At 40.5% G+C, this 14,787-nt stretch overlaps 1 protein-coding gene across 1 annotated transcript in view; it reads right to left on the minus strand.

The window, feature by feature from the left end:
* Window positions 1–284: 284 nt before the first annotated feature.
* The window catches only part of STMN2 (stathmin 2), a 41,716-nt gene continuing 27,213 nt past the window's right edge, over window positions 285–14,787 (minus strand). Inside the window, exons 4-5 of the mRNA XM_032469961.1 lie at window positions 7,512–7,703; window positions 285–1,636 (exon numbers count right to left, since the gene is read on the minus strand). Of these exons, the coding sequence (XP_032325852.1) occupies window positions 1,577–1,636; window positions 7,512–7,703 (252 nt within the window). The 3' untranslated portion in view covers window positions 285–1,576. The remainder of the gene's footprint in view (window positions 1,637–7,511; window positions 7,704–14,787) is intronic.

Genomic DNA, 14,787 nt, shown 5'->3' on the forward strand with positions numbered 1-14,787 from the left:
AGAATGACTGGTCCCAATCCGTGGTATCTCCTTCCACCTTGAATGTTTTTAAGGGGAACAGATTGAAAACCTCTCCCGCTGTGTGGGCCTGTCAGAGGGAGTGAGAAAAGCCATGGTTCCCGCTGATCCAGAAGGGAAGTGAATCAGCAGGAAACCCTGGTTTCCTTCAAACTCGAATTATTGTCTCTTTGCTTAGGAGACTGTCTTATCCCATGGCCACCCTTTTAAAACCTGAACTATAGCGTCAGACACATGGAAGGGCGAGAGAACAGACCAAACCTGTATTAGTTCACAGAACTCCAATTCTTTATTAATCACAGCTTGCTCACAATGACATACAGGAAAATAGCACTAATGAAGAGTAAATATGCAGGCAGCAACCTTCAGGAGTTGGGAGTTGGGGGAGAAACGACTTCAAAACTGCGATAGGTACTGATGGTGGGTGTCTGGTGATTCTCGTAGTTGGCACAAATGCCCTGCCTAGCCCCTTTAGTGGCATCAGCCCTCAACAGATGGCGTGATTTTTTTTTTTAAAATAATAGGCAAGATCGCCTCACACTGGGGAAGAAAGACCAGCTTACGTGAAAGTCCGCAGTGTTTTTGACTTTGTGCGTGTGTTTTAATGCAACAACCAGCTCACAGTTTCCAAGTGGAAAAATATTCAGTAGCATTATGTACTTGTTCTATAGGTAAGAGCTTAAAAATGAACATCAGCAATCATGGCATCCACAAATAAGCCACCTGACACAGTAATTCATTCCATCAAAAGAACTGAAACTAGAGAATTAAGCCCACTTCATGAAGAGCGATTTCGCGGCTGCTTGAACCACTGGGGTTTGGATCTGTGTTCCGCACTTGAAAAGGTTCAGCTTTTTGCTTCTACCCAGATTGATCTCAGATCTGTCTTTTCGTCCATCCCTTTCTACAGCCAAAGCACATTTGTAGCACATAACCCAGTAGAAGCGGAAGTAAATGCTAGGAGTAGTGGTTTTTCTTAGCCTGGTTTTGTAGTTTCTAGGCAGTAGATTATGAGCAAACAAATGTGGCGGATCGTGTGGAGTTGTAATACCTGTGATCTAGGTGTGGTCTCAGTCAAGTTCAGAGATTACAAAGCTGTCTAGGTCATTAGGCAATGGTGGGTTTCTAGCACCAAAGACTGTCTACTGACCTCATTTTTCCGTTGGAATGAAAAGGGCAGGGAATGGAGTTAGACATGAGGGCTTCAAAAAGAACAGACCTAGCAAATTCATTTGAGTGGAAAGACACGACATCAAAAGCCTGTTACAGGACATGTAAGATTATGAAATAACTTGCATAATGCAATACTCGTATTTTTTAACAAAAATGTAAGTATTTACAAAATAAGATCCAAGGTATTTTTTTAAACATCAAGCAAAACATTCTGCCAAGAGACCGCATTGATTTTTTTTTTATTTTTGATTCTGTTTTTTTTTTTTTTTTATAATGAGTTCTTTTTAAACCATGTCATACATTTCCCATACTGATACCGCATGATCCATTATAATATAGGCAGGGGGATTTACTAATGGTGGGGCGGGCCATACCCTCCGTGGCTTCAGCCGGACAGTTCAACCTGGAGTTCCTTGTTCCTGCGCACCTCCGCGGCATGCCTCTCCTGAAAAACACGGAAGTGAGAAGAAACATCACCAGCCTCGTCTGGTCCATGGAAAACCATGAGGGCTCATCCACTCCTTTGCATCCTATGTGCTCAGCTGGAGGTAACCCAGTTTGGTGTCTACCTTTAAGAGGTAGTCTCATTTCAAAAGAAAGGAAAACATTTAGGGTCACATTACAGAAGATAATAGAAGATGAATAGTGTCTAAAAAAATGTTATCACTGCATTTGATTAAAACGATGACCTAAAGGTCCTATGATTAGTTTTTGACTCTTAGGTCTACTGTATAAATCCAGAGAATAGCAATAAAATATTGTATTGTTTTCTCTATCATTTTTAATGGTGTTTGTCTATTTCCCTCACATTTTAAAGGTTTGATAATTGCCAGTGGACACTCTGGGGGGGGGGGGATTAGATGCAGAAAGAGGACTTTTTATGCACTTCCTAAGTTCTTAATCCATTAGTCGATGCCTTTGATGAGTCCGAATGATCTTTCTAGGCTTACTCTCCACCCTTCTCCAGCTACATGATGCTTCAGTTCAACAGAATTGCCTTTTCATGCAGTTTCAATGCTTAAGTTCCCTAGTCTTCCATCTCCACCTGTCAGGAGAGTAAATTTACTCTTTAATCCCTCTAGCAGTTGTCTTTCTCCATTAGGATTTTTTTTTTTGAAACTGAAAACTCAAAGTGATCTCACTTTCCAATTGAAAACCTGTATAAATCTTCCCTTTTATGTGGCAGCTGTAAAAGGTCAAAAAATAAAATTCTAGCTTATACTCTGGGCGTTTCTGTTCTTGTCTCATCTGCTCTGCCAGGCAGGTGCTTACACAGAAGCTCACTGAGGGCCAGGGCTGTATTTTCTCACTTCTGTTCCAGGTGCAGGGCCCATGATCGGATGCTTATTGACACAAGGAACTGAGACACTGCACTTGGTTTGGGAGCTAAACTTTCTCAGGAGGGGAGCTGCTGGAGGAAAGGTGAAATGGTATTTTGAGTTCATGGTTTTGCATCGAGTGATTACAAGCACACAGTCTTGCCTATCATAGGTGCAAAGTCAGAATTTGTTAAACTGAAATTGAAAAATGCCAGTTACTCTTAGTATTATTTATTTTTCTCTTTAGAATTTTTTATTGCTATTTCCCCCCTCTGTAGCTCCAGAAATTTCTTGTGGCTCTCTATATAGATTCCTTTAGTTCAGGGGCAATGACCTTGACCAGCTATAAAGGAAATCTTATCATTAAACCTATAAGCAGAAATGAGTCTTTGCTTATAGTTTCTTTATAATATTAAGCATTTATTAGGCACTTAATATATACCAGTTCTACACAAGCACAGACTTTACCTGTATTAACTCCCTCGATCCTCACAACAGTCCTGTGGTTTGGAGGCTCTATGATGGTTCCCATTTTACAGATGCAGAAACTGAGGCACAGAAAGGCTAAGTTGCTTGCCCAAGAGCACATGACTAACAAGCAGCAGAGCTGAAATCAACCCTGGGAACCTGGCTCTACAGCGCCCCCTCTTAACCACTGCTGTGCAACCCCAATGAGAGTGTGAGGAGAAAATTTAATAGTTGTGTGGAAAAATGTGTCTTTTCAAATGCAGATTCTGGGAGAAAAAGGCACATCCAAGGCATTCCTTCAACGATACAGAATTAGAGTAAGCAGGAGTTTGACTCCCAAGAAAGAATTTAAAAGCAATTTTATTTAATTGCTTTAAATGAGCTTTTTGTCTATATAAAAAGCCATGGAAAGAAAGGGAAAAACGTGTATAGAGAAATCATGTCCTGGTTGGTAATGTCCCTGGGGAACCAGCATGGACAGCTCTCTTCCTTTCTTTTTGTTATGCTATTATGAGAAAAAAGATGCCGCAAAATGTTTTCCTCATGCAGAAAGAAACTAATCAGTAAGAGCTGAGATCCGACAAAAATTGAGAAAAAGTCCAGACCATCACTCTGCTAGGAAAAAGCCAGCCTCAAATCTAAAGATTCATATGAACTCAAATTTATAATGTAACAGGAAACATTATAATAAGTAGGCTACCTTGGAGCACACTATTTCGTCAACTCAAAATTAGTTGTAAAGAAATGGATTTTTGCTGTTGGAAAGAACAATTATAACCTTTGAGCTTCAGATAACATGAAAAAAAGGAAAAATAGTGTTGATTTTCAAGTATTTCAGTAAATCTATTATTTGAAAATTTTACATTCAATTCGTCAAATACATATTCATGAAATTGTAATGTAACCTTATATAAAAATGTGGGAGAATCAGAGGCAGATATGCAGGAGACATGTAATTTTCAGAAGAGTCTGTTTTTCTTACTAGTAAACTGTTGGCAATTACTAGTCACTGAAGCAGCTATGATTCAGAGTCAAGTCTATCATTGATAATATTCATTTCGTTTTTGAGCTTCTAATATTTGCCAGCCACTGTCAGACACACTGGGCTGGACAGACTGAAGCAGATCTAAATTTAGGATGCTCCCTGCAGTTTAGCCCCGGCCTCCCATCAATATTGTGTAATAAATAGTGTTTTAGCATTATATGCAACTGTTCCTTTGATATGCAAAAATGTATGAGAGGTGGTTTTAGAAAACATTCTGATTCTCTGAGAAAATGTGATTAGAGATATTTCTGTACTGGAAGCCAAGACATCTGATATCTTTTCTTTTTTTCTTTTTTTCCCCTTACCTTTTAATATTCCCTTCACTTCACTAGATAGCAAATGTAAAAAAGCAGCTTGAACTAGATAAATTAGGGTATCAATGCATGAAATTCTGGTATGTAAGTCTATTTAAATGCAAATCGACATCATCAGAATCCTTCTTTTCACTAATAACTATGCAATTCCAATACCAAAGAGGGGTCAGGAGTGGCTGGGCGTGCAGGAAAGTGCATTTTCATACATGAAGATGACACTGGTCATGGAGGAGTATAAACTTCCATGCTGCTGCCAAGCCTGCTTACTCTGCAGTGTGTTGTGAATGACAAAGTTACAGCTTGAGCCTAGCATGCAAGTTTGGAGTCAAAGAGACACGGGTTCGAACATAGGTTCAAACTGAGACTCCATGATCTACTACTTAGCTTTGTGATCCTGGCCAAATGGCTTAACCTCCCTAAGGACCAGGTTCCTTAGATGTGAAATGAGGATGATAACAATATTTCCTTTCAGCATTGTTGTTTGGGTTAAATGTGCCTGGCCTACAGTGAGAAATCAGTAAAGGCTAGTTATAATCATCTTTTTCCTCTCATGATTCATTTTCCAGACATATCCCATAGGAAATAGTTACACAAATGGCATTTGTGAATCATAAGGACAGAAAAACATAGTCAGATGAGAAGAATGAAAGGTTGCAAGTGGATGGAAATTGATAATGGTTGAAAATCTTTATCTGTAGAGTTATTTATCATCAAAATCATCTCTTAGGGCAAGAATCAGAGTCTGACTCTCTTAAGAAAAAAATATTTTAAAAAAATCATTTTAAGCTACATCATATTATGTGATACTACTTTAACTAAAATAATAACTATAATGTTTTCACTTGATCTTTTCTCTATTGTTAGAGGTGAAAATATCAATTACATTGAAACAGGGTCTAATTTCTGGACTTTGTGGTTGGGTAAGGTAAAGGAGTTGTCAAGGAAGTCTGGTTTTTTGACTTCTCTCATCCCTGAACACCACCTGAAGCTCCTTTTTAAGTCCTGGGTATGACTATTTACAGCACTCAATTTGAGTGACAGAAATAGATCAGCCTAATGTAGGTCTCTGTGGCACAGGCATCCTTCTGCCCACACCCCCCTCATTTGATTCTTTTCTATATAATAAGCTGGAGTGTTGAGATGAAGTGCTATGGAAACAGAAATGGAAACTTGAAAAAGAGTGTAACATTACTGTTTGAAGGAAGAAAGAAGACTTTTACAGAACCAAGATAAAAAATACTTAAATATAATTATGACAGCATAACACAACCTATTTAAGAAGCCTTTGGCTCAGTGGTTCTCAACTCTGGCTAAGCTTTAAAAATAATGCCCATCTCTGGGTTCTGCCCAGACAATGACATCATTTTGAAGAAGCTCTTCAGTAGATTCTAAAGGGCAACCGGGATTGCTTTTGCTTTAGGCTTACAGTTTCAGCTAAAGGTTTTGTGCTAACATGGCTGGGATTCCCAGAGGTCTGTGGGAATTCAGCAGCAAATGATGCCGAGAATACCATCATAGCCTCCATCAAAGGACACCTTCCTCTCAGTCCAAATTGTGACCCATCACCATCTAAGGACATTTCCCCATGCTCTGCTCAAATGCTCAATTCTTTCATTTGAGGAGGAGAGGGACTGAGGGCGGGACAGTAGGCAGGTTGCTGCCAAAGCTCACGTGGAATTGTGTCACATCTCTTGGCTAATTGACAGGGCCAACGAGGGTGTCAAAACGGTTGGCCTCATGATTAACGAACAGGTATCGTTTCAGTAGTAGTCATCTTGATGTGGCAGATTCCAGGAGAGCTTCTGTTGTGTTGTGTATGTGGCCCGAAAAATTATGTGGGCTGCATTATTCAGCACAGGATGAGATGCTGTCAGCTGAGATTTACATCAGAACAGGCCACAAATCTGGCTAGATACTGGAATACTGGAATAATCTAGAGAGTTTAAAAAATATATGGATGCCTTGATCCCCTCCCACCCCCATCCCCACCCCAGAGATTCTGCAGCCTGATGTCAGGAATATTAAGCATTCCACAGGTTGATTATCTCCAGGACCAACTGTATGAGTGCACGCGTGCTTGTCTGTGTGTGTGTCTGTATGACGAGGGGGAGGAGGTCGATCCCAGGTAAGAGTGGAAAGAGAGAAAAAAGGAGCTGCCCAGGGCTGGGGGGATGGGTGGCGGTAGATACACACACAAAACTTAATTGCCCATTAAAGTCCAACACTTCTGTAAATACTAGCTAAATATGCAACTTTTATGAACTATTTTACAACTGAAATCAAGAAGGATATGCCGTGCCTATGGGTAATTTCAAATACAGTAATTCTCCTGAATTGCCGTGGATTGATGTAAATCTTGCACTGGATATTAAACGTGTAATTGAGAATCCTGGCTTAAGATCAGCATGTCCCATTCCTAGAAACACCACTTGACTTTTTTTTAGAGCCTTGGGTGAGTGGTGAAGGTTGAGTCACAATCATCCTGAATTAAAGATACAGTGGTTCTGACAGGACAATTTCCAGAGGGTCTCCAGCACTGCTCATCCTGACTGATGGGAGTGGGTGTATGTTCAGGTTGGTGAGAAGAAAGGCACCAGGATATCAAATCTTGAGGAAATGAACACCCCCTGCTAGTTTTCCATGTAGATTTTCCTACATGGAATGAATGGGCTTCCCACCGTTCATAAATATTCTGTCTTTTTCTGACAAATATATTTTTCCGAATGTGTGGAAATATGTCCAAATATATTTGACCAAAATATTTATGTAGGTAATAATACATATGAATTAAACATTAGACCAAGTATTCAATCTATTATTTTACCATAGATTATTGTAATTCATTACTATTTGGATGAAATATTTAGTATTTCCAATTTAAAATTTTCCAGTAGATGGATTCTTAAGATTTATACTGAAGCCTTTTATACATTTGAAAAGCAGGACTCAGTCTCCCTCTGGAAAATGTGACAGAATTCCAGCTTTGAGTGGCACTCCCATTCTCAACCATGTTGCCCACCAAGGCAACACAGACCCCCGGGAGACCCTGCCCATGGGCTCGGCTGTCCTCTGCACCTGCAGCAGGTTATGTCTCTGGTGCCTGGGCATTTGAGAATCCATCTGGCTGTGTTGCACATGAATGCATGCACCTGCTCAGGACTCGGTTATGATTACCTTTTCCTGCAGACGTTCAATGATAGCAGCTAGATTAGCCTCACGGTTTTCCTTAATTTGTTCCATTTTCAGGATCAGCTTCTCCTCCGCCATTTTGCTGAAGTTGTTGTTCTCCTCCAGAGCCTTCTGGAGGACTTCTCGCTCGTGTTCCCTCTTCTCTGCCAACTGCTTCAGCACCTGGGCCTCCTGAGACTGGGGAAGAAAAACATACCCATCTCAGAATCACCCGAATGCAAGCCTGGAGGAGTAATGGTCCACGGATTGGAGAGCGAGTTCTTTTCAAATAAATGGTACTTCTAGCCCTGAGCACTGTGGTCAGTTCCCTCCTCATGCGCTGGCCTTGGAGCTTCCTATAGAATATGGTGAGTGAACTGGTTAGCTGGATTGTCAGCTGTGAGTATTTTGGATAGACTGTTTTAGAAGAAGAAATGTTTAACCCTCACGGAAGAGTTTTTGTTTTTGTTTTAATAGGTTGCCGCTAAGCATTTATACAACAGGGAATGCTGTAATTAACCACCGGACGGCAACAACCATAGAAGCCCGAGGAAAACAGGTGAGGACTGGGGCAAGTTCCCTTCCTTTCTCCGGCCTCATTGTTTTTTGATCAGCCCTAGGCTGGGCCCTGCAATGAGCCTTTTGACTTCCCCCAATCAAATCGTCAAATTCACTTTCTCATTTTATTCCATTCCCACCTCCACCCTTTTCTCACCCCATGCACCAAATTCTCTGTGGAAACTTGTGAACAGTGCAAACTTCACATCCATGTGGCCACAGACAACAGAAAGTCCTTTTCTGGCCCCATCGTGAACATGCCGAGGCCACCTGGGTCATCTCTGAAACCCTGTAATTGCTCAGTGATTACAGCAGAAACATCAGAGTCCTGTGCACCCCACTCCTGCACTCCCCCCATGTTTTGTGCACTGTAATTCTCCTGCAGCACTGGGAGGCTGTCTGGCCCTGTACAATGTGTGTTAACAATCATAGGGCACTTGGTAAGTATACAAAGGCTGCTATCCACCTCCAGAGATTCTGTGGTTCTTCGGTGAGACCCCGAAATCTCTATTTTTGATAAGCATACCTAATAATTGTAATGTAGGCAGTTCATAGTCTACTTTTGGAAAAAATATAGCGGCATGGGCTTTGGTGTCAGGCCTGTGTTTAAGTCCTAACTGTGTTACTGACCCTGGAGGTGTTAACATCATTCCACATTCATTTTCTCCTTCACAGTTATGCAGCCAAGAGAAGTCTTACCCAATAGTGAACTATCCAGATTTAAGACTAAATTATTACACACCCATCTTTCCTGGGTAATTCCCTGGGATCAGCTGGTCTCTGACGTGAGCCTTCACGGGAGTAGTTGTAAATGTAAATATCTAAACAATGGTAGATTAAAAAAACATCCCATGGGCTAAGCATTGATTTTCATTAAAAGCATTAATAGGAAAACATTTTAGTTGACGGTGGTCGTTGTGGGGCCTGATTGGAGAGATCTTGATGTTTAAACAGTATGAAGTCGGACGGGAAGAAAATTCTCTTCAGATAAATTCCTACAGGACTGGTAAAATCAGGCAGCCTTAAGAGTCTCTGTTGACGTGTTTATTCTGAAGTTTATCAGGAATATGTCTAGTGATTCACTGGAGATTAAGCAGGTCATTCTGGGAACCAGTCCCACTTCTTGTTTTAACCCCCTAACGTTTTCACTGACACCTTCAGTAGACCCCGTTCATTCCTGCTTTGTGGCAGCTTGCAAAAAAAGAATATGAAAAATGATAAAAAACAAACAAACAAACAACAACAAAACATTAACACAAAGTCAGTTCAAACTCAAGTGGAGCCTTTTGGGAAGAAACATGGAAAAATATTTTCTAGCTTGTTCAGCCTCCTGCCTCTAGGTGGGGCTATTGGTAAAGCATTCTACATTGATTCTGCATTTCTAACGCCACCACGACTACTGAACTGTGACAGGGAAGCAGAGACTGCCTAAAGGGGTGTGTATATGTGTGTGTGTTTGTGTGTGTGTGTAAAGTTTCTCTGAGAAAAGTCCTCATGGAATTATCTTTTTGGCAGATGGAAAAAGATAGTATCTATCTCATAGGATTGTTTGTCAGCCTCAAATGAAACAATGTTGGCCAGGTACTCAGCAGTGTCTCACATGGAGTAAGTTCATACTGAGCCAACAGCAGCCATTATTATTGAAAGTAAAACTCAAAACACTTGTGATGAGGAGATGATGGAAACTGGACCTCCTGGTACAACTAAACTCAAATATAGACTCTTGGTTATCTCATGAGTGCAGGATATATGTTCCCATTCCTTTGAGTATTGACAGACAGTGGGTTCAGGGGTCCTCATGGTTGATGACAGCCCTTCCCTAACTCCCTCTGGGCCAGCACACGTCCATGGAATGAGGCTGTATTGACAGGAGTTTTCGCAGGTAAGTGAGCACCACAAAGAAGAGGCAACGACTTCAGTCTTTCATTTCAGCAAATTCAATTCAATCTATGTAACTTCCAGCCCAGAAAACGTTCTAGAGGGAGAGAAGTCTGGGTTATCACCAAAAAGCAAAAAGGGTGCGATGTATCCAAGAATTAAGGGTTAAGATGAGGGCCCTCGGTTTCTCCTGTAATGTCTAGAAAACAGTGGGGCCAGCTTCAGAAAACCAAACCAAAGCAAAACGATTAAAATAAAGCAAAACTAAATTTCACTTTTCCAACTCCGCTGTAGCAGTGCTTTCTGATGGTGTTCCTCCGTACAACACCGTCCATCAGCCAAAGCTGCTGAAGGCAGCCATATGTGACCTTTCTGCTCAGTGTGTTAGCAAGTCCTGCCCTCTCTTTCTCCTCCCATTGATCAGTGCAGCCCACGCTGCCCTGGGTAGGAGCTACCTGGACTTTTTTTTCTTTTTGTGGTCATTTCTCACATAGGGAGTTATCACCGAGAGTTATCAACTGCGTCATTTTAAATTTTCAGATGCTGAAATTAATTTTGGCACTTTGTTAAATTGTGTTGTAACTTAATGTTTATATTTGCATTCTTCATTTTCTTTCGTTAAAGAGCCAAAGACAGTCAGGAGACAGCAGGGACACAGGATCGAGCAGGGAAGGCCTTGGCATTAAAAGGGTATTACAGCAACATACTCCTTTTCAAATCTCTTGACTTGGTGGGACACGTTTGGTCTGTGTGGACAAACGCTCCCGCAGGGCCGGGATCGGTAACAGAGTGAGGCCTTCTGCATTGAGTGGATGTGGCGTCTGGCCCAGTTTGAAAGGCCTCAGTTAATGGCGTTAGTACTTTTGTAGCCGTTGGGGCTAAATGAGATTACCCAGCCTAGGTGTCAACTGCCTTTCTTTAGCACAATTAACGGGGTGACACAGAAACAGAAGGCAGAGTGTTTTCACATGAGGCCCCCGCTAAATGACAAAGACCTGCCAGATGGGGCCAGGCTGCCCTTCAGGGCCACTCACTTCCATGGAATCTTTCCTTCACACCGGAAGGGAATGTTACAGCCACCGTTGCCGCAGCCAGTGCGTTATGTAATAATAAAATATAATAATTAATATATATTTAATTATTACATAATATAATAATATTATATATGTTTCAAATATTCAAAGCTCAAGCCCATGGAAAAAAAATACAGGGTGAGAACTTAATTATGGAAAGAATTCCTCACCAAGAAAGTATGTCTGCCTCCCTATTTTGGGGGGACAGCGTGGGTAATTGGGTTTATTTATTTACTTACTTTTTAAAAAAATTATTTTTGGTGGGATAATCGGGTTTGCTTAGTCCCTTATTTTTAGAGCAGGTTCTGGGGATTGAACCCAGGACCTCAGGCATGTGAAGCCCATGCTCTACCACTTTGAGCTATTCCCTCACCCCTGCCTCCCTACTCTGGTTCTCCCTCACAAGGTCTCCACTCTTAAATTCTTCTGTGGAGCTAATAGCCATGAGGGCCTTTGCCAAAGTCCCTAAAGTCTCTGGAACGCCATTGCTGCAGAAAATCCTAATGCTTCTTCCTTCCGACACAGCCTAGCATCCGGATGCCACTGTCTCTAGCCTCTGTACCTTTATTCCTGGGGAGAAATTGATTCTCGCATGAATGAAGCTTCATCTCCCAGTCATAGCCTCACTGGTTCTGATTCTAATATTTCTGTGCATGAGCAAATAAGCATCTGGCCCAGAGAACTGCCCTCAAACAGGAGGTGGAGTAAGTGTGAGGGTGCGGAGTGAAAATGTGTAATACACAAGAGTGGAAGCATTTTCCTTCAGACCAGCGGAGGTAAAGGTTTTGCTACATGGTCAAATAGGTATTTTTACTTTGTTCCTTGCTTGGGCAGATTAGCCAAAAAGAATCTCGATGGCACTGAGTGATAGGGAGGCTGGAGAGTTGGGGTTAGCCGAAGATTGTTAAAGATAAATTGTTGAAGGGGAAAGGATCTGACTCTGGAGGAACATTTCTGAATAGTGCATACTTCCTGTTGAAGGTCACTGAAATATTGAAATAGAAAATAAGGGCATGATAATGATCAGCTGGTGTAATGCAAATGTCAAGGCGAAGTATTTATAGAACCAAGACATCCAATGTGACATTCTGGGAGACGAAGGGACCGTCTCCATCTTGCTGCCGTGACAGCAGAGCCGTATTAGTGGTGAACACCTATGCGAGGCATAAACTTACACTGAACTCAGTTATCACTGCAGTAATTACGTGAGAGACGCGTGAAGGGAAAAATAATGAGATGGTGAGAAGAGTTATTGTACGTTGAGGAACACTTTAACTGGATCATTTTCCAAAGAGGTTCATTACCATTTCTTATATTACTGAGTATAAGAGTTTAATTACTGTATAAATAAAATGGAAGATAAATTCGAGTTAAGCGGTATATAAAGTTCACTTTACTCTATGTACACATTGGAGTTTTAAGACGGTATTTTAAACAGTGCTACTTTCTATTTCTACGTGTTCTGAAGTAAAGACATTTCTACCTCTTTATTTTCTTGTCCCTTTTATCATTTTGATATATTACTTGCCTTCCAGAACCGTTTATCAGATGCTAGATTTCCTACTACAGAAGTGCTTTTATGGTGGTAGGTTAGATGGTGTGTCTCTAATTTTTGGAGTTACTGTTAACAATGAAAAAAAAAACATTAGTAACCCAGCTAGAGTCACAAATAAAGGCTTGTTAAGTGTATTTATATTAATTTATTATTAAATTAAATATAATTGTGTATAATTATTAATGTTATTATTAAAATTAATTTAATTAAAATTAAAATTTAATTGTGTGAAACAAAAGGGCTCAATATTCACTTTGTGCTGAAGAGTCAGAAGCATAATAAGACATTTTAAATGACTAAAATCCAGAGACTTTTAGAATGAGCTCTTCTTCAAGAGTCTGTAATGCATTCACTGTGGTTAACTCCTAGGAAAAGAATCACGGGGGTGATTCATGGAGAGAACACCTGTGTTGAACTGTGGACTACGTGTTACGTTCTCTAAGGAGGAGAACGCTCCCTGAATGTTGAATTGTGAATAAGCTAGGACTTTAGTTCATAATCCATTGCTATACAAGCCACCCCCTCTTTCCCTGGATTCGGCTTTAATTACCATCTACAATGTGAGAGGCCAACAAACGGATAAAAGAAGTCTAGCAAGTTTGGTGACTAATGATCCACTTTGAGGCCGTATTATTAAAAACAAGCAAAGCAACACAACTTTCTTTCGGAGTTTGGAGTGCCAGTATCTCCAGTAGGCCAGTTATAGCTTACTGGAGCGGTCTGAGTAACATTCTTTTTAATTTAATCTATTTGAGGGTGAGATTTTATCAATGTCATCCAATTCCTTAAGTTTTCATCATTTTTTAATAATATTAATTTTTTTCAAGCCATGTTTAGTTGGGCTGAACACTATACATCTGTTAATCATCAAACTGTCTTTCTTTGTAATTTTACAGGTAATACTTTATAATATTTAAAAATATTTATGAAATATATGGTAACATTTCAGTGTCTGTGTTAATGAGAAACTATAAAATCCCGTGTTTGCTAGACCTTTATTTCCGTGAAGTTGGGAACTGGATGTGTTTTTACACAATAATAGCTGACGTTTTCAGAGTGCTTGTGAGACGTCTGCATGTGGAGTGACTCTTTTATTTCTAGCAATAACTCCAGGGTGTAGGATCTATTGTTGGGCTCTTTTTACAGATGCATAGAATAAGACATGGAGAGATTAGTGACTGGCCCAAGGTCACACAACTATTAAACGGTGGAACCGGACTTTGATCACAGGCATTCTCTTTCCCACGTGTTCTTAACCACTACACTTTTAAAGAAGCTCTTAAACACTGTGCTTGGCTGATGATAACCATGTAATTTATTGTCCAATCTGGGATGCTTATGAGATTGAGATAATAATGATTTCAAAACAGAAGGAAAAGCTGGAGTTGTCCTGGGCCAACTGGGATGTATGGTTAATTTAGTTCTGCTGCCTCTCACTAAATAAATGTTTGTTGAATGAATAAATGGATGGATGGATAGATGGATAGATGGATGACTAAAGTATTCATGTCATTTCATCCGCGTGGGCAAGCGGCAGTATGGAAACTTTAATTTCAGATAATGAGATTCAAGCTGACCTCATGAGGGAATATGGTCTTATAGAGATGAATACGATTCTCAGAGATAATCAAAGAAGGAAGAAAAAATCGGAAAATGGCTTATTCCTTTTCTACTAAAAACCCCTTCTACTGACTAATCAATGGAGCATTAATTCTGGTTCAAAGGACCCTGAGGAAGGAGCGTTTAATGGACTGACCAGAAGGCCAGAGCTGCACTAGTTATCAACAGATGGAGTGAGGAACTGGGGAAACTGCCAAAACATTTAACACAAAGTGCACTCGAGCCCATTTGGAGATGCCTCAGTGGCAGCCCTCCAGCTATAAGTCCAGAAAGCTCTAGCAACACAGCCTAGATCACTGTTGCCAGATGTGGTCCTAAACTCCCGGAAGCAGGCCTTTCAAAGGCACTGATGGGGGGGGGGGTACTCATCGCCTTTTTGTTTTAAAAGCCCAATCAGAAATCATATTTCACCTCTATGTCATGTCTCTCTTTACATTTACTTTGAGTTAGAATTATGTCAATTTAGTGAGAAAATGCTTATTTTATGATAATCAAAAATATTAACTGGCAGTTTTGGATTGTTTTGATTATAACCAAGACAAAAGGAATTTATTAGTACTTATTTAGATGTAGTATGTTTGATAGGCAGAATCTTGAA

This window comes from Camelus ferus, chromosome 29, assembly GCF_009834535.1.
Source record: "Camelus ferus isolate YT-003-E chromosome 29, BCGSAC_Cfer_1.0, whole genome shotgun sequence".
Lineage (NCBI taxonomy): Eukaryota > Metazoa > Chordata > Mammalia > Artiodactyla > Camelidae > Camelus > Camelus ferus.